Source organism: Chroicocephalus ridibundus, chromosome 23 (assembly GCF_963924245.1).
Source record: "Chroicocephalus ridibundus chromosome 23, bChrRid1.1, whole genome shotgun sequence".
Taxonomy (NCBI): domain Eukaryota; kingdom Metazoa; phylum Chordata; class Aves; order Charadriiformes; family Laridae; genus Chroicocephalus; species Chroicocephalus ridibundus.
Window position 1 is genome coordinate 1826274 of NC_086306.1, and position 19131 is coordinate 1845404.

The following is a 19131-nucleotide window of genomic DNA, read 5'->3' on the forward strand; positions in this document are numbered from 1 at the left end:
ACCCGTTTCACGTGTAACCATTTATCTCTCACCAGCTCAAAACAAAAAGACAGCAAAAGCCAAGCAAGAGCCTGCTTGCTAGAAAAATTAGGTGGCTTTGCAAACGCGGAAGTCAAAGCAAAGCAGCCGGCGCCAGTCCCCATTGTTTGTAGTGCTTGAGACGGGATTGCTGGTAGACGTGCAAAAGGCTGCCCGCCCACCACTTACCTTTATTATTATTTTTATTTTGCTGTCCCTGGAGGGATGCAGTCACTGCTTGGCCCAGCCGAGCACACCGCATCTGCCAACGGATAGTGAGTTGGGATGGAAGCAGAGTATCCGCTATTTGCTGCGTATTTCCGCAGAGCTGATGGGTTTGGGGTTTTTTTTAGCTTGTTGTGTCCTACCCAGAGCCCTCCTGCGAGATCACACAACCAAAGTGCCCAGCTCTAGAGCTCCTAGCTTTTGCTTACTGTTAAAATAACAACAGTAATTTAAAAAAAAAATAAAAATAAACACCACCTCTCAAGCTTCGGAAATCTGTTTCTAATCTACTGAACACACCATCCTGCCCAAAACACACGTCTCCAGATGAATAATTAATACAGCAGTTATAATGCAAAGTTTAACACAAAAATAGCCCATTTTCCTGTGGTATATCTGCCAAAAAAGAAAAAAAACATCTCTGCTGGAAGCTAAATCACACTCATCAGTTAAACACGGTGGTTGCCACACCCCGGAGAAGGGACAGTGAGTCCCAAGAGCAGCTGAGGATGAGAGATGACTCTCGGGTAGCTCTGCCTTTCAACTTTCCACCCCAGACAAAAAGGCTCCTGATTCTGTGCAATGTGATACAGTGGGGGCCAGGAGGGGACGGGATGGGCTGCGACGTACGTCTGGGGTTTGGTATTTGGTGTGTGGGGTGGTTGATAGGAGCTTCACGTGAATTTCTTCCCGCAGTAGCATCTCTACAGAGAAAAAGTCCAACCCTCCTCCCCAGATTGGTTCTCTCTCTGATCGTTGGGTTTGTCCAAACGGATTTTCATAAATAAATGTCTCTTTTGTGAGATCATGTTGCAATCAATTAATGAGCGTGCAACGATAAGAGGCGGCAACTGGTGGCTTGGTGGGAGCGGGAGGAGAAGTGGTGAAACATGGCAAAGCCAAAATTAGGTGAAGAGAGTGGGTTTGGGGGGGACCTTCGGTGTGAGGGGCGTGCTCTGAAATTTCAAAACTAAAGCAAGAAAAAGTATAGCCTGCAAAACTCAGCCATCCGCAAAGCTGGGACCAGCCACGTGTCACCCATTCCCAAAGCACAGGAAAGGCTGGAATCGCTCCTTGAACATGGGCAGGACTTACCGGCTGCTGGCTTCTCCACGCGGGGCTGAAGCAGACGCCCAACTCGAGGATCATGGATCAGCACCGGCATTTCCACCTATTCCGCTGGCTGCAACGCAGAGCGATTCCCTTGATGAAGCAGCAAAGGCGTTTGGCTCCGCTCTCTGGTTTGGACTTCCCAAATCCCACTGCTCCACCAGAGCAGGCACCAGGGCAGTGCAACCCTTGGCTTATCCAAGGCCTCACCACACCTGATAAGAGAGAAAATGTGAACATAAGGAACGACCAGCCATTCTTCACCTCCCAGAGCAAAGCCCCCAACCCAGCCAGCCCTTGCAATCAGCTCCAGCCGGCTGTAATTTGCAGTTTTTAATTAGAGGAGCATTACCGAGGCACAGCTGATTGGCATCACTGCCAAAGGCCCTGTCCCATGTGCCTATTAAGCTCTTGTTATTTATTTTCATGGGTTATTTTATCATGCAAAAGGGAGAGAAGGAATAAACAGTGTCACGCACTGCTGCTGTGCTTCGTGCACGCATCTGCTTCCAGCCAAGCTTCCCGGCAGCAGGAATGCAAGAGCCGCTCCCACTTTACAGCAGGATTTGGCACATCAGATCCAAACGAGGGGTCATTTTATTTCTCAGCATCAATACATCACCTTTCCCAGAAGGGTTCACACCTGTTTCTAAATGCACCTGCACACACAGGCCAAATAAAAGCAATGAGAATGTGCTTATTGGTTATAAAAAGTACTCATCAGCCACAGCAATCCACTACAGAAACGGTATGGGAAAATCCAAATTCATCCCGGTTTGCACATTCCCTCCATCTGCAATCCGATACGGAAACTCCCAAAATCAAGAGCTACCCGAGGGTTTGGGTCAGGGCTGAGGCTCTGGGGAGAATTTAAGGTGGCTGGTTTACAAAGGAGGGGATTATTCCCTGCATTTGCAGCCTGGCGAAGTACTGCCGAGCTCTTCTCCTCTGCCCATCAGCACCCTCCTTCCCTAGCTGAGGCCCTTGACACTCATTGCATGCCACGGTACCCTCACAAAGCAAAGACACCTTGGCAGAGTTGCCACTGTGGCAGCAAAACCCACCGGTGTCACTCACAGGGTGAAACCTGAATCCGCATCTGGTCAAGCCAAGACAGACCAGGTGAAAGCAGGACCGAGCACCCTAACAGTGACACCCAAAGAGCAGAGCCGCTGTCGTCACCCGCGCAACTGTGTCTTTTTATAGCTGCTCCCAGCCACCATGGCAAGTTTGGCAGACTTCAGTGAACCCATCAATCTGATTATCTGCTATAGCAAAGACACAAGTTCAACTTAATTAACATTTATGGATTCCACAGTGTTTTGCATAAATGTTTGCTTAATACACAAGTCAAAAATATCCCCAGAAAATGAAAATTAAAGCTAGTTAATTGCTTGCAGTTATGCACCAGTCTGTAAACTGGGGTTTCCATAGCACCAAACGGTCTGTTAGATCGTTATGACAAAGTTAGAGCTTAAAGAGAAACAACTCGAGTTTCAAGTGTACAGAGGAAAGTGGATTCTTCGTGGTGTTCTTTCGACTTCATGAGCTTCCCACTTCAATTTCTGTGCGGATTGCAGCAGATTTTGGTTTCTCCCCCACAAACAGGGCGACCTGGTGGAGAATAATTACAGGCCATGGTGAAGGGGTGTCTGGTTGTTTAGACAAGCAATTACTTTTTATTACCAAACTAAATGAATTAAGCAGTAGCTAATGAAAGATTTGAGAACCCGCAGCAGCGATTCAAAACTCAACCCAATCCAGTTGCGAGCGTGAAATGAGGATTAACTGCAGTTTTCATATTCTTGGTGCCAAGTAACCACGTCAAAGGGACTTTCCTTTGCATGGGCAAGACACAAATACTTGAGGAGAGGAAAGGAGCAGGTGAGAGCGATGACTGCTTAAATAGGATGCTCATGTGTGGGGACGACTGTAATGGGGGCTTGATTAAAAGCCAAATATTATTAATTTGAGCAATTTGATGGGCAGGAAAGCGTGTCGCAGAAGGGTCTAGGAAATCCTGGCGACCCATCCTCTCACTACACAAGATCAGGGCTTCATAGAATCATAGAACTGTCTCGGTTGGAAGGGACCTTTCAGATCATCGAGCCCAACCATCAACCCAGCACTGCCCAAACCACCACTAACCCACATCCCTCAACACCACGTCTGCCCGGCTTTTAAATCCCTCCAGGGATGATGATTCCACCATTGCCCTGGGCAGCCTGTTCCAATGCTCGATAACCCCTTCTGTGTAGAAATTCTTCCTAATAAATTTCATCCTAGAAGACAGTCCAGGACAGACATCCCAACCAGGATGAGCTTCCCGTGGTGTCACAACCAATGCACCCACTCCTGTGCCACAGTGATCCTGCTTTCCCTATTCTCTTTTCCTATAAGGAAGGCATAAGTTAGGCAAATATAAGCCTCCCAACAAAAAATATTCTGGTTACAGAAGACCAAGGTGTCAAGAAGAAATAAAAGCCCTTCCTGAAGCCACAGTCATTCCAAATAGCAGCATTTCAGGCTCAGGAGAGCATTACCATGCAAAGCACCTCCAAAAACATTATTCCTGTTATTGCAAAGCAGATTGTGCCGTCCAGGTTGATTAAAAAGGTTTCAGGGAGGTGATGAGAGCAATTTTCAACGGAGGTGAAAGGCGAAAGACAGAAAAAGAGGGTTGTTCTGAACCACTCTGCTTTCTGCAGAGGCACGCAGCCATGAGATCAGAACAGCAGATAACATCTGAATTGAGGGATGCGTAGCTGATTATTACAAGCTGTTCACCATCCAAAAGCTTCTCTGATGCATGGCATAATCAAACGGCTGCAAATTTGCATTTAAATTGAAGAATTTAGGAATCCATACCCCAAAGAGGAGCGAGCCTCCTTGGGTGACACTTCTGGCATCTCAGCCTTCACAGAGGAAGGCAAAAATTGTGTGTGACTCCAAAGCACCCCCAAAAGCACCCACTGTCCTGCCACCCTTCACCAAGACCTGTGTCTCTGAAAGATGTCTGATTCCACGTCTAAACCGTGCTGCAGCAACAACCCTCCGGAGAGCAGAGTCCCTACGAGATGGGTTTGTGTTAAGATTTGTGTCTTGCAGCACTAAGGTTGTCAGCATTACAAACCTCTTCCCCCAAAACCTGCCCGGTGTTCGACACCCGGGCAGCAGCGGCAGACACTACCCACACCGGGATTTCAGCAGCAGTACAAAAAAGGCCACAAAACCGGTGGCAGAGGCACGCTGGGCACATCTCCAGGGACTTCTGATTCACTCAGTACGCCCAGGCGATGGAGCACGCAGGGGATGGAGACGACGTACTCCAGAGCAGCTCTGGTCTGAGATGCTCTCTCAAGATCTGTCAACAAAATTCCCCACACGGAATACACCCATGGCCTGTGCAAGCAGAGAAGCGTGGTGAAGCACACTGTCCTGCTCTGCAAACTCTCTTCCTTTCCTCAATGGAATTAGCACCCCTGAAAACACCAGTCCAGTTGGCAGCCTGTGCAAGGACTGAGTCCCACCGATTCCCCCTGGGATGTGGAGAAATCCTCTTGTATTTGGGCCCTGCATGTACACCAGTCCCCCTCACCTCTCCCCAAAGCAGAGCTCTGGGAGCTCGGCTCTGCTCTAAGCCCCTCATTCCCGAGCACCAACCTAGTTTGAAATGATCGTTTCAAACTGCCAAGAGTCCTTAAATTACGAAATAAATGGAACTGAATTAACAAGCCACTGACCCAGCCACTCCATCTAGCAGCTCTGCAGCAGGTTCCTGCAGTCAGAAATGATCGCTGGCGTAATTCTCAGGGGCTGCAGGCTGACGGTTGCGTCTGGACCAGCCTGCCCATTTTTCTTCCTTTCGCTCGTAAGGGAAAGTTGCCAAGAACAATGTGAGACGTTGTGTGGGCACAGTCAGACCAAAGCTGGGGGGAGGCAAAGCTTCATCTTGCTGCTGCCGGCCCCAACAGCTCCAGAGGATTTACAGCTCATCACATCCCTCATCTGCTTTCAGCCCCTCAATCTCATCTTGATTGCTCCATCAGGACCTTGAGGACTCTTCCTCAGCTGGAAGTGCGAGCCCACACTGTGACCGTGCTACTGATGATACAACACTGCACTTGAGGAGTTATTTTTATATTTGATTTCGCAGCCATTAGCGGGTCTGTGAAATCCTGGATTTTCTAGTACAAGCGCTTTACCTGGCGATAAAACACAAGAAGTGAGAGCATAAAAGGTCAGCTCATCACCGCTCATCGCAAACGAGCCAGGCCCCTGCAAAGGGAGAAGTTAGTGAGGCCGTCCTGAGCTCTGAAACCCTGTGAGATGGTCCTTCACGCCCAGGGTCATCCAGAGCCTCCCCGCTCAGAGCCACACTCCCCAAGGGAAAGAAAAAAAACAAAACAAAAAAAACCAAGCTGTGTTACTGAAGCCGTGTTACAGCCTTTTCAGACATAGCGCTGAGCCAGGGCACAGGAAGGCTGCTCGGGAACGGGCCTTCCTAATAAGACCTTAGAGAAATCAAATCATTTACCTCTTCCGAGGTTTCAACCTCTTCCTTGTGCCCCGAGGTATGAGCACGACCAGCTCTGCAGCAATAACAAGCAAAGGCTGAAAGCAGACAGCATGCTCTGGAAGGGGAAAATCAGACAGAGAGGCTGACCCTAGGGTGTCTGTCTGCAAAAGCGATCTGCACTGAACACCAAAACCTTCCTAGTCACTGTCAGCAGCCAAGCAGGTATTAAATTGCCTTTTATTACTGTGATGAGCTACAGTTGTTAGCATATGAATAGTACCAGTGGGTTAATAAATGCTCCTGCAGTGTCTGCTCCAGCACAGGGAAATTACCAGATAATCTTTAGTTTACAGGTCATTTATAGAGGGGTGCACCAGATCAACAAGAAGCAACCCCACTTGTTTGGCATCAACAGTCTCAGCCACTGCAGCAGGGTCCCCAGATGCCTGGGGACACGGGTGCATGCAGAAGCATCCCCAACCCCCGCACAAACCAAACCTCCAGCACCCCCATTACTGCAGGCAAGTGCCCACCCAGCCGAGGTCTGATGCTCGCTGGGGGCAGAGGTCCCAGTAACCCCAGAAGGCTGCAAGTTCCACACTCCCTGGCTCTATTTTTAAGCCTTGCAGCTGAGGAAAATCCCTGTTGCTACGCTACCCGTGTTGTGGGTCTGGAGCAGTCAGCACATCCCACCCCTGGGACCCACTGAGCAGCTCAGCAGTCCCATGGACATGACCGATAAGGTTTTAAGTCCGTCACGGCAGCTGCAGCAGTCACACAGGACCACTCTCCCCATTCCTACTCTTCTCCTAAACTTCCTACCCCCCTCCAACACTTGCCCGCAGACAAGACATCCCCCATGTTTGGTGTCCCCCCCAAAATTCCCCACAGCCCCAGCACAGTGCAGGCAGGCAGGTGGAAAAGTACCAGCACCACAGCAGGCAGCAGTTGCTGTGTGGTGGGTGGACAGACGGCTTTCCCTCCTAAGTCATTCTTTCCAGCTCCCAAAGCAAACCTTAAATGAGCCTCCAGCATTCCCTCCAAGAGCCGGAGAATCCCAGCACACCTCCATTTACCAGGGGATTTTCAGGAACGCATCCTCCAGCAAACACCCACCAGCAAGTCTGAGCCGTAAATCAAGTTTCCCAAAGTCCTGCCAGTGATTTATTAGCTGGGGAGCTGATCAAAGGGGGAGCAGCCATTTGTAAAAGTTCCTGTCACCAAATGATACATTCTCTTAATTTCCAGTTAAATACAGAGCATGAATATTTCTGTCCACGCCAGCATCACTAATGGCTGGGAATAATCAAATGTTCCACACATTGCTATTGCCACGGCAGGAGTAATTTATTTGGACATTAAAAACCTTCATAGTTCCTGCAGCCTCTTTCATTTCAGATGTATAGCTGGAAATATTGATTTGTTTACAACAGCCATTAAAAGCTTCGTTGTGAGGCTTTTGCTCATAAGGAAGACACATGGCAAAGCTTAAACTGGGTTTTACAGTCTTTCCATTTCAGTCTGGTCCAACTGGAGCTGCCGAGGGAAGGGGCCAGACCACTTTACTCCAACCCCGATTTACTTGGGGACAAAAAAGTCCTGCAGGGTTTTTGCCCCCCCCCCCCCCCCCCCCCCCCCCCCCCAATCACTTAGTCCCTTGAGGCTTTTAGAAGTGCCCTGGGCCTCCAGGGTACTTGAGCTGTGCTTACGCATAGATGCCAGTATCCACAAGTTTATTCTTTTGCCATTTTTGGGGTGGCTGGACTCAGTGCAGAAACCAGCTGATGGCACAGCGATTCCTTGGCCGCTCTGAGTGGGGAGCAGGGGGGGACTGCTGCCAGGGTTGGCTCAGCAGGGAACACAGCGTCTAGAGGAATGCAGTCGAGATCAAACTACATCTTTTCCTCCTGCCCCATCCAGTGGTTCAAACTGGAAGAGCACTTTGCAGTCGGGAAGAACTCAGATACCAAACTGCAGCGACGTCGCAATCCCCTGTACCTAAATCCCACAAGGAGGACTGGGGCAGCTGCTGCCTCACTCCCTGAGGGGGGTGACAGCTGGGAATGCTGGCCTGGAAAGGCTGGAAGTTTCTTCTCCAGGTGGTGGCACTGGAGAAGCTGCTCTTCCCACCAGCTATGGGGTCGGGATGATGGTAGAGGCAGGCACAGGTCCAGGCCCAGTTCCCTGGCTTCTGCTAACACTTCTATAGCACAGGACATGCTACAAAAATAAAACACACAGCTTTATCTCCCCCATCATCCAGCCTCGTCAATTAGCTCGGCCCTGAATCCAGGGTGCTCTCCATACTAAAGCAAGGAGCCGATCTCCTCTGCCCCCAGCCCAGGCACTGCGCCATAGGCGGGACTGCTGGAATCAGGCACAACAGGCCACAGCCCTGCTGGGAAAAGGAACTTTGAGGAGCAACAGCTTTCCCCAGCAAACCTTCCTTGCTAGGAAGCACGGGGAAACCAAAACAATACAGATAACCTGGCCTCATCTGCTGAGAACTGAGGAGAGAGATGAAAAGCTGAGGTGGGGATATGGGGGAGCCTTCCTGTCTTCCCAGGGTCCTGCACACAAAAGCAGGCTGCCTTGGGCCAGACCAAGAGCAGAAGGGATGGGTTTTAGGAAGCATCATTGTCTCCTCACTCACCAGTCCCTCCACCTGCAGCACTGCAGTCAAAGCAGGAGCTGCGACCTGCTCCTGCTCTGGCAGAGCATCCTTCCTGGGCCACGCTGGGAGGGAGGATGCTGCGCTGGGCAGGATGGAGGGCTCTAGAGATACCTCAAGCCATCTGCTAGCCCACAACACAGGGCTGCCATCTGAGCTGCTGGGTGCGGCCCAGCCTGAGACCATAAAGCCTCAAGACCCTCTGCCGTACCCAGAAACCACACAGTGCTGAAGACAGGGCTCTGGGGCACACCGAGGGCTTATAGGACACACCAAAAAACACCTGGAGGGCCACGGGGTGCATGGGAACGAACACAGAGGGCTCTGGGGAACAGCAAGCAGTGCACAGGGCGGTTGAGGGACCGCCAGAAGGCGCCTGGTGTGCTCTGGGGGGGCTGCAGAGCAAACAGGCAGTCGGTCCTGGGGCCACTTCCACACAGCCAGGCCTCCAGGGGCAACAAGAGGCCAAAGGGAGGCCTCTGGTGAGGGGCATGGAGGCACCAATGACGGCGGGGACCACTGAAAGGCGGACAACGGCTGGGGGTGGGGGGGCGGTCAGTACCTAAGCAGGTCGACTCTGTCGGCTCTTCTTCCTCCGAGGCGGGCTTTGCGACCGCTGCGAGAGGGACACGGGGCACCACCGTGCGGCGGAGAGCCAGCCAGCCACCCCTCAGGGCGCAACCCGGAGCCAGCGAGGCGGGAAGGCGGCTAGCCCACGGGCGGCTGGCCCCTGACAGAAGCCACAGGCGGCGCGTCCTCCCCCTTCGCCCGCCGCCGGCCGACTGAGGGACCGCGCCCCGCCCCCGCGGCACCGACCGTTGAACGCGGCGCGTGCGCGCTGCCGGCGGTTCAAACCCGGCGGGGGCGGAGCTGCGCGCCTCCGATTGGCCAGCGTCCCGGCGAGCCGTCCGCCGATTGGCTCCGTGGGGTCGGCGAGTGGGCGGGGCGGAAGGCGGTGGCGGGCTCGAGGCAGCGAGGCCCGGCCCGGCCCCGTCCCCTCAAGGATGAGCTCCCCGACGCCCTGCCGGGCCCCGGCCGCCTCCCCCGCCCCGCGGCCCCTCGGCAGCACCGGCACCCCCGGCACCCCCGTGCTGGCCGAGTGCCCCGGGAACGACGATGAACGGGAAAGGCGGCAACGCCGGCGGTCCAGGGTTACCGACCTTCAGCTCGGCGGCACCGACTCGCCGCTGGGCCTCGCCTCACCCAGGTAGGGCCCGGCGCGGTGTGAGGGGCTGTGGGGAGGAGGAGGAGAAGGATCCCCAGAGCACCGTGTCTCCCCCAGGCAGACGGAGGCATGGCTGCCGGCCCTCCCGCAGTGGACCAACGCTCAGATCTCGGAGCACTACAGCACCTGCATCAAGCTCTCCACCGAGAACGTGAGTCGGCCGCCCCCAGGAGGGCTCCTCATCCCGGCCCCGCTCACACCACCTCGGCATGGCCCTGGTTGCAAGGCTGGGAGGGATTTTAAACTCCTCGAGCCTTATTGAGGCGATTATTCTTCCTCCAAGCCCTCTGAGACACGTCCCTGATCCAAGCCACGACCAGGTCTGGGCTTCTGTTGCTGCTTTCCTTCCCAGCAGTAACAAACTAGGACGTGGCACGGAATCGTGGATGATATTGGGACGTATTATATATTGTCTAGGCTGGAAGGGACCTTTAAGATCATCAAGTTCAACCGTTAACCCAGCACTGCCCAAACCACCACTACCCCGCGTCCCTCAGCACCGCGTCTACCCATCTTTTAAATCCCTCCAGGGATGGCGACTCCACCACTGCCCTGGGCAGCCTCTTCCAATGCTTGATAACCCTTTCCGTGGAGAAATTTTTCCTAATATCCATCCTATCCCCTCGATCCTGCTGTAAATACCCCTGCAGACTGAGCGTTCAGACAGTTTTGACGATGTCATTTGCCAGAGGATCAGTTCTGAGCTGTGTACTTTGTTGCAGAAAATCACCACAAAGAATGCCTTCGGCTTACACCTGATCGACTATATGACTGAGATCCTGAAACAGAAGGACACTGAACTGACCAACTTCAAGGTGAGAGGAATCACTGCCTGATCACAATGGTGCTTTGTTTCCGACTGGCATTTAGCCTAAGATTTAATGACTAACAAACCTCAAAATAATGCTAAGGTAACCGAGCTGGTTGTTTCCACTAAAAATATCTGGTAGAGGTAGCACAGTCACTTTTTGCAGAAGCTTGCAGTGTTGAATCCTTTTGTAAACAGAAATTAAGGCTGAATTCTTTCCGTTGTGGTCCTTCAAAAGGAGAGCTTGTTTAAAATTAAGACTTGTGAGGCTTCCGAGGAAAATACTGGGTGTTAAAACTAGTAATAAAACAAGGCTGTAAAAGAAAGGAAGTTAGTGTGGCTAACTGCCGGACTGATTTTGATCTGCGTTGGGTCAGAATAAGAACTTGCCAGGGCAAAGACTTACTCGTTGTAATAGTTCACCGGTGGTAGGAGGGAGAACGGAATTCTTGGCTGAATGAACAAATGAACGTGGCCTTGAGGAACCCTTGAGCTAGCTGTCTTATGGTTGATGGAACTGAGGAAGGGACGGGAAACTGCACAGGTTTTCAGTGGGTGATCCTTCACCTTCCCGGGGGAGGGGTTCGTGGTCAAAACTTGGCATCTCCTGCTCTTCACCTCTTTTGGCTTCAAAACCAGAATGATACCAAGAGGATGACCCAAAAGAAAGCATGAAGAGAGGTGGAGGAGAAAGATGTCTTGGCAGATGCAAATCTGCACCTCTCTGCTTCTCCCCATTGCTCAATCTTGGCAACTTTTTAAGTATCTTCTGTGTGATCCCTTCTAAAAGACCTGATAAAGCAACCTATAGGCTCTGCCAGGGAAGACACATCTTGACCCGTGCTGTGCACCTAGGTCTCTAGTAGATTTCGGAATAAATTGTTTTTCCAGTTGTTCACAATTTTGCTTGTAATACAGAGCATTCAGAAACTCAGGTCTGCAGCTTGTCTTCTGCTTTTGCATCTTCTAGATGAGGCCTTTTCCTTTCTAACTAAAAATTGCGTCGTTTATTCCTCCTGTCAGATAGCAGCTGGCACGCTTGATGCCAGCGCAAAGATCTACGCCGTGCGTGTGGATGCGGTCCATGCAGATGCTTACAAAGTTCTTGGAGGCTTGGGCAGGGAATCATCACCCAGAAAAAACGTGGACAGCCCAGAAGGAGGTGTGCCATTCACTCATTTTCTGTTAAGCTATTCCTGTTCCACCTGCATGTAAGAGAAAAGTCAGTGTACTTACATAGCACCCGTGAATTTCAAAGCGCTTTGTACATCTAGGAGAGTACCAATAACTGTGTTTTTCGAGGGCTGGGAAATCCTGAATTAGTTTGCCTGGGCATTGAGCAGGGGAGGTTGAGGTGAGAACATGAATCTGTTGCAGATTGGCCCATCAGATTTTAATTTGGCCTAGCCTGAAACATTAAGAATGAAGTGCCTCACTCTTTGCTGTCCTTTGCTTTGAAACAAAAACGTGCTGTTGAGATAAAATAGAGTCGATAAAAAGAAATGCAGCGTCCAGCCAATGAAACGCTGGTGGTTCATGCTAGTAGATACCTAATTGGGTAACTTCATGCCCACTGTGATTTTGTGTGTTAGTTGTACAAACTGAAGTAAAAGTTGTGCTATCCCTCCGTAGCGTATTTTAGCAAGTTTTCTAAGTGTAACTTGTAATTCTTTTCCTTTTAGAAGACAGTTCAGAGCCTGAGGCTGTCAAGAGAGTTCAGACAAAGAAAAAGCACTCATTCAAAACCATCGAGAAGAACTTGAATAACATCAATGTGTCGGAGGCTAATCGCAGATGTGAGGTGGGTGGAGGGGGGCTGCTGTAGCAGCTGCGTTCTGGTGGAGAAAAGGAGACGTCGCCTCATCTTTCTCATTTCTATTGTTTTCTTTATTGTGCATTCCTCTTTTGGACTCTAACATTCACATGCGTGTCTGTGATTGTTCCTAGTCACGTATATTCTTCCTGTGTGAGGCAGCTGAGAGAGCTCTCTCCTCACTGGGAAAAGGATGCGTGGGTCATTCATCCTTTAGATTTGTAGTTTAAAGTCTCCTGCGGAGACCTGCTTCACCCCCTTCATTTACTCCATTGCTTGATACTCCGCTTCATTCTGTACCTGTAGATTGATCCCATGTTCCAGAAAACAGCTGCATCTTTTGATGAATGCAGCACAGCTGGCATTTTCCTCACCGGGCTGCGTACCCAAAACTGCCACAGCGAGCTCCTCTTTGACTCCAAGATCGTGCCTCTCCCTTCTTCAGAGACCCTCACGCTGCCGAACTCTGATCCCGTGAAAGCGATGAATCTAAAACGTGAGTGCTGGCAACCACTAAGCAAAGGGGGCCCATCCAGACCTTTTGATCCTTTTCGTCTCCCAGGCGTGCTCATTTTAGTCTCAGCCAGCTTGGCTTGCACTTTTGTTCACTGCTTGGCTACCCTGTGGCACCATTGCCCTCATCCTGATTAAGTTGGGACTGGTTGCTGGAAAAACAGGAGCTTTGTAGGTTTTAGATCACTATGTGTAGCTCAACCTCTGGCAGATCTGTCACACAGCACGTATACGAGGTCTGAGCTGTGCAGCAGTTGAGATTAGTGTGCTCCAGGTTAAAGACTGACATTTTCAGAGAGTTTTAAGCTTGTACGTACTACAGGCTCTGATAGGATTCCCAGCGTTATGCCCACCCTTGAGTTAGGGTAGCGATTAAACTCTCCCTTTCTGCTGAGAAATGAGCCTGACTGCTTTTGCAGTGAGCCCTGCGCAGCCCTACGTGCAGGAAGCGCTGCCTACATATGCGGCTTTAAGAATGATTTAGTGCCTGGCACTTGTTTTAGCTGCTGGTTGCTTCATCCTATATCTAATCTCTCCCCTTTGCCCTCCTTCTCTCTAGTCCTGCTAGTGCAGTGCATTGAAAAACGCCCCATCTGCACTTCGCTGGCTGGTTTCCAGTTTACAAAGTGGGATGCTGAATCCCACGATGAGGTATGTTTGTTAGCTCTGTGCCAGGTGGGATACTTGAGCTGTATTCTGTGCTCGCCTCCAAAGCGATCTCCGAGGTACATGGGGCAGTGGGATGTTGCGCTGCAGGGCTGCTGATATCCTGTATTTTTTTTCCTGAGCACTTTCTTCTCCTACAGTCAGTGTCAGCCCTGTTGGATAAATTTAAGAAGAGCGACCAAGTATTCGATATCAATGCGGAGATAGACAGCGATGTGGAAGACTGCGTTCCCGCTCTGCCGAATGACGACTTCCATTCTGACTCCCCCAGGAGTACAGCAGCAGACAGGATTGGGGAATTCACAGAAAACCTCAACTCCTTTGGAACAGTCCATCAGAGCAAGAGGTAAGTCGTCACTGAAAATCTATAGCTTTGCGTTGATAGCAAGCGACAACTTCTGGCAGGTCCCTGGGGAATCTTTAATTTCTTTAATTTAATTTCCCATCTGGCTGTAGCTTGCTTTCTACTCAAGTTTCGGGTACGTCCAGGAATACATCATAGTAATATCTCTACCCTCCAAGAGGACCTCTTCATATGGTCACATTTCCCCAGAGCGATTGCTTCTCTGCTCCCCAGTTTCCAGCTTGCCCTTTGGCAAATGCACCTCTGTTTTTGCAGCAGCCTCACGAACTCCAGACAGTGCAATGCCCCCAGTACCGTTCACTGATTAAAGAGCAGGAGTCCTGCACGCATGCTGGCAAAGGGAGCGGGCAATGTCTGTACAGAGCTCATCTGGATGGACATTAAATACCCGCTCAGGCGTGTGCCAAAAGAATGATTTCACCGAGGAGCATGTGCATGTGTGCTTTTTCCAGAACTGATGCGGATCCTTTTGTAGAGGGAGACATCGGGTCCATGTGCCTTCATCTCTCCATGAAACCGGGGGAATACTCCTACTTCAGTCCCCGAACTCTGTCAATGTGGGCTGGCCCAGAGCACTGGCGTTTCAAACCTCGACACAAATGTATGTATTTAGACGGAGGCTCGTACACTACAAATGCAGCTACTGCCAGGACCCTCTTACCTTTGGAGATGGGTGGCGTCTGAGTCACAAAGTAGGGACAGTAAAGAAGGAGACAAGCCTGCATGGCTCATTTTTAGCCAGCTGGGAAGCAGTTCTGAGTTCAGACAGCAGGAAGGCTCTCAGTCACATGCGGATCCTTTGATGTCTAACGTATTCTCTATTGTTTGAGTTTTTTGATGATGCTCAACGTTGAGGGGGTGGCTCTCACTGTGGCAATAGGAGATACCAGCACTAATACAGCTCCGGCTGTTGTTTCCCACCTTCTGCATAAAAACTGAAGATTAAATTACACTTTTTCCTTCTGTAAAAAGATACTGATGCCTTTAAAACATGAAGCTGAGAACAACACCTATTGCTTTCCCATAACAAAGGGACATTTCTGCGTGGAGCAGATGCTCAAGTTAGGAGTGAGCTTTTTGTCCTTACTCTGTCACGAAGCACTGACAGTTTCCTTCCTTTCAGCAACAGATGCCAACTCTGAAAAAGAGACCAAGAAAAGGAGTACAAAGAAAGCATTTGAAATCAACTTTGATGAGGATATTGACTTTGAGACGTATTTCCGTAAGACCAAGGTACGTGCTGAGTTTCTGCCTCTTTCTGCTTTCTCTTTTGCCATATCAGTGTGTCTTGGAACTAACGTCTTGCAAATGGCTCATCTCTTGCTCCTGTGAAACTGGCTCTGTAAACCCAACATCGTGTATGTTCCTCGGTGCAGGGTCTTCTGACTCCAGGTCATGTTACAAGTAGAGAGTTGGGGTAGAGAATCAGGCTGGATTCCTCCCGCCTTATACCCTGTCAGTCAGAGACCGTGCACGTCCAGCTGCGTGTCCCAGGGTGCTGCGCGTCCCAGGGTGCTGGCGCAGAAGCCACTGGGTGCACTGACTGAACAGCTGTGGAACTCCTCTTCAGAGGCACCTCAGAACTTGCACCCTTTCAGACAAAGGCTTGTGTTCAAAGGCCTTATTTATGCATTAATTTTACGAGTAGCGGATAGCTCATGGGTAACGGTATTTATTACCTTCCCCAGGCACCTGTAACTCTAGCCAAATCCATTCTTGAAAGCGAGAACGTGAAGAGCACCACACTTCCCGCAGACTTCAACTATGACCCTAACAACATTCTTCAGCTGTTCCTCAAACCAGCTGTTAAGGTAAGAGTCTTCTCTAAAAGCCTGTTGGCAATGATTCCGTGCACAAAACCACTTTTCGCCAAATGCTTGAAGCCCTTCGGGATGCTCCTTAGGACTGGAGACGGGCCAGCATATCTCTCACTGAACTGACCCACTTGTGGGTTCCGGAGAGGCTGTGCTTGACAAGGGGCTTGCTAGAGGGCCGGGATGCGAGGAGGAGGAAGAGCCAGCAGGCTGGGAAAAGGGGAGGTGATGAAGCAACAAGGCGTAGGCATCGCTTGGGGAAGCGTTTAGGCTTTTTCCTTTCCTAACCCCTGGTCCTGTCTCTGTAGCTCTGCAGGACGTCTAAGCCGAACAGCTTGTTGGATCACGAAGACGAGATCGGCGAGTACGATTACAACAACCCCAATGACACCTCCAATTTCTGCCCTGCATTGCAGGTAACCGCAACAAGAAGGTTTCTTTCTGTTGCCTGTATTTGATACGTGATGGGAATAATTTAGGGAGAATCTGTGCCCAGAATTAATTACTAGGGAAAAAGAATTGGCGCTGCAGATTATGACCAAGCTGTAGGAGTCTCTGCTCTGTCCCCTTACTCTAACGACATCAACTAAACCGTCTGCCTTTGGTGTTTGCCAGTCAGCTTGCTGCAGAAACTCCATTCCACCCTTTTCCATACACATGTACCCTAAAGTAGGAGTAAATGCCATTACTCACTTCTGCGGTCATCTCTACGCAGCGAGGTTTGCCCCCAGCTGTTTCGAGTGCCCGTTGAAGTAGATTTCTTCTAAAGCTTCAGCTTTCTGCCAGGCCAGTGCTGCCTCCTGAGTGAGTTTGTGACAAGTCTCAGCTGGTCCCACACTGGCAGGAGAGCCCTCGTGTTTGTTATCGTTCCGTGTAGAACAGTCTTTTGATGATCTGTGCTCTAGATCTCCCTCGGGTTTAGCCTTAGCTCAGCCTAGGCGCTGTGGGGAGAGGCTGACTAATAACATGCTCCATGGGGAAGGTGGACAGGTACCTGAGACGCGGGTGCTCTTGTTATCTCAGTGTAGAACGTCTCTGGCTCCTCTAAGGTGTCTCTGGGTGGCCTCACTGCTGTATCTCTTCTTGATCAGACTGCAGACAGCGATGATGATAATGACCCCGTTCAATTCATGGGCCAGATGGGGGAGTTCAACCTGACCGCTCACCCTGAGGGTCAAGAATTCAACAGGTTTGTTGGCGATGCCAATATCACAACGTATGGAGAGCTGAACCTCATTGCTGAGCCCCAGAAGGTAAGGATTCGTGTTGACACCGAGCTGTGAGCTCCTCTCTGGGCAGGTCTGGAGCAAAGCCTCTCAACGCCTCAGGTGGTTAGAAGGCCTGAGACAGCAGTTTTCCCGGTGCAGGATCTCCCGGGTTTGCTACTGGACACTTTATTCCCGGATGAACCTTAGTGTACGAGGAAGGAATTAAAAAATCAAAAGTTTAGTAGTAAGATAACATTCACCGTTGTTCCCAAGGAGAACCATGTTTTGATTTTTCCTGTGGTCCTAACTGAGGATAGTGCTGCTGCTTCGGCTCAGTTCCTCTCTACTAACGAACCCTGGCCGACTTTTCCTCAGGTCAACAAGATAGCGATTCAGTATGCAAAGACAGCCAAGAAAATGGACATGAGGAGGCTGAAGAAAAACATGTGGGACCTCTTGACTGATGAACAGGAGAAAGAAACAGTGGCAGAGGTGAGTGCAGGAGGGGCCAGATACCTCAATAGGCCCGAGGATAAGAGAATGCCCTGCAGGTCACTGTGTTTAACTCCTGCAGAGAGTCTTGGGCAGGTTTAGCAGCAATTCCTTTCTAGAAGCCTTGTTCCCATGGGGTGGTTGGGAAGTGTAAGTGTTTTGAGTGTAACTTGAAGTGTTTTTTCGCTGAACACGGGGGAGCAAAGTCTGTCTGAGCAGTGTCTGTCTTTTTGCTAAACAGATGGAAGATGCAGAGAAAGAGGATGCATCAGTGGTAGCAGGAGAGAAGGTCTTCAGCAGCATCACAAAGGAACTGCTTCACAGGTAGAAAGGCCCTGAAAAAGGTGGGACTGAAGCTGAGGGACAGACTTCAGCCGAGCTTCGGCAAACGCTGACCTCTCTGTGTCCGTTACAACCAGCTAACTGAACCCTGGTGGGGAAAAATCTCTTCTCTTGCTCTCTGGGTTTGCCCAGGGGAGCTACGGGTTGCATCCAGCTTGGCAAATTCTTTGCTAGCCGGAGGGAAAAGGTAGAGAAAACCAGATCCCTGGGGAGGAGCTAATCTTTGGCCACCTGGACCTTGCAGGCATGCTCCGTCCGTTGGGTTTCAGCTCCATCCTGACCTCCTCCCTTCTCTTTTGTAGGCTGCCTTCCGGGATGGCTAAGAATCTGTCTGTCCCCTTAGCCTTCGCCTGCCTCTTGCATTTGGCAAATGAGAAGGTAAGCGCAGCGTGCACACAGGAGGGAGACCTGGTCGGAGCAGCGGGTGAATCGCGCAGTGAAGGGGCTGGGGTTGTTCTGAACCTTCGTTGTGTGGGTTGTTTGTTTTTTTTTTAATGCCAGGCCTTCAGAGTCGGAGGGGAAGAATCTGGCTTTGTCAAACTTTGCTTTTCTTTTATGTTCCCAGAATCTGAAGCTGGAGGGCACAGAGGACCTGTCTGATGTCTTAGTGAAACAAGGCAACTGAGCCCTGGTGCGGAGCAGACCACCGGGGCTGACCCCCAGGACAGAACTCAGCTTCCCAGCTGACCGGTGCTCGCTCTGGACCTGTCTCATCAGTGGCAGATCTTTCTCCTCCCAGCACCATTGCTGGGAAATCCCACTGGTCTCTGCTCCTCCGGAAGACTTTTAAATCAAGGATGTCCTACCTAAACATAGGACCTGTACAGATGGACGGTTGCAGCTCAGCCTGCCTGGCTCCTGCCATCTTCAATCCACCAGCTCTTTCCTGCGTCGTGGATTTCCTCCGTCTTACTGTGAACCGTCGGTGCCTGCTAGCAAAAGGCTCCTCTGTGTGTCACTCACTGTCTGTCTGTAATTCCCAGTGTGCGGACTGACTGTTACTCATGTCTCCAGTTCCTCCTGTAGTCCTGTTCATCCCCTGAAATGATTTATCTTTTTTACTCAGCTTAAAGATAATAAATTGCTACAGACTTTGTAGATGGGCCTTTAAAATGGGGAAGAAGAAGTCTCCAAAGCAGGAGAGAGATTAAAATCACACATGAGTGTCGGGGAGCAGTGGGAACGGGGCTGTTCCCTAAAGAAAGGCGAACTGGGAGCCATGGGGGATCTCACGGCCGGAGTGTCACCAGCCCCAGTACCTTAATGATGTGAGCAGGACCAGCCTGGAGGAGATGATGGCCAGGTTCAACCAAGAGTTGAGATCACCAGGCAAGTTCATGGTG

General features: G+C 50.7%; 2 protein-coding genes across 2 annotated transcripts in view; one reads left to right on the forward strand and one right to left on the reverse strand.

The window, feature by feature from the left end:
* LOC134526596 (tetraspanin-15-like) overlaps positions 1-9309 on the reverse strand; it is a 107989-nt gene extending 98680 nt beyond the window's left edge. The window contains exons 1-2 of the mRNA XM_063358626.1: positions 9106-9309; positions 1339-1568 (exon numbers count right to left, since the gene is read on the reverse strand). Coding sequence (XP_063214696.1) covers positions 1339-1392 — 54 coding nt within the window. The 5' untranslated portion in view covers positions 1393-1568; positions 9106-9309. The remainder of the gene's footprint in view (positions 1-1338; positions 1569-9105) is intronic.
* A 256-nt stretch (positions 9310-9565) lies between these two features.
* Positions 9566-18849, forward strand: NCAPH (non-SMC condensin I complex subunit H). Its single transcript, XM_063358593.1, has 17 exons — positions 9566-9750; positions 9826-9919; positions 10491-10583; positions 11600-11738; positions 12259-12377; positions 12696-12885; positions 13462-13553; positions 13709-13914; positions 14385-14533; positions 15056-15165; positions 15621-15743; positions 16055-16162; positions 16838-16999; positions 17330-17446; positions 17688-17770; positions 18091-18166; positions 18354-18849. Exons 3-17 carry the CDS (start codon positions 10536-10538, stop codon positions 18411-18413), a joined length of 1782 nt encoding a protein of 593 aa, XP_063214663.1. The 5' UTR covers positions 9566-9750; positions 9826-9919; positions 10491-10535; the 3' UTR covers positions 18414-18849.
* Positions 18850-19131: the final 282 nt, after the last annotated feature.

Bases quoted from the DNA above. Each gene is read 5' to 3' on its own strand.
- NCAPH (XM_063358593.1), top strand. From the start codon at position 10,536: ATGACTGAGATCCTGAAACAGAAGGACACTGAACTGACCAACTTCAAG. The intron at 13,554-13,708 runs GTATGTTTGTTA...CTTCTCCTACAG, and splicing joins ATGCTGAATCCCACGATGAG to TCAGTGTCAGCCCTGTTGGA. The intron at 14,534-15,055 runs GTATGTATTTAG...CCTTCCTTTCAG, and splicing joins TTTCAAACCTCGACACAAAT to CAACAGATGCCAACTCTGAA.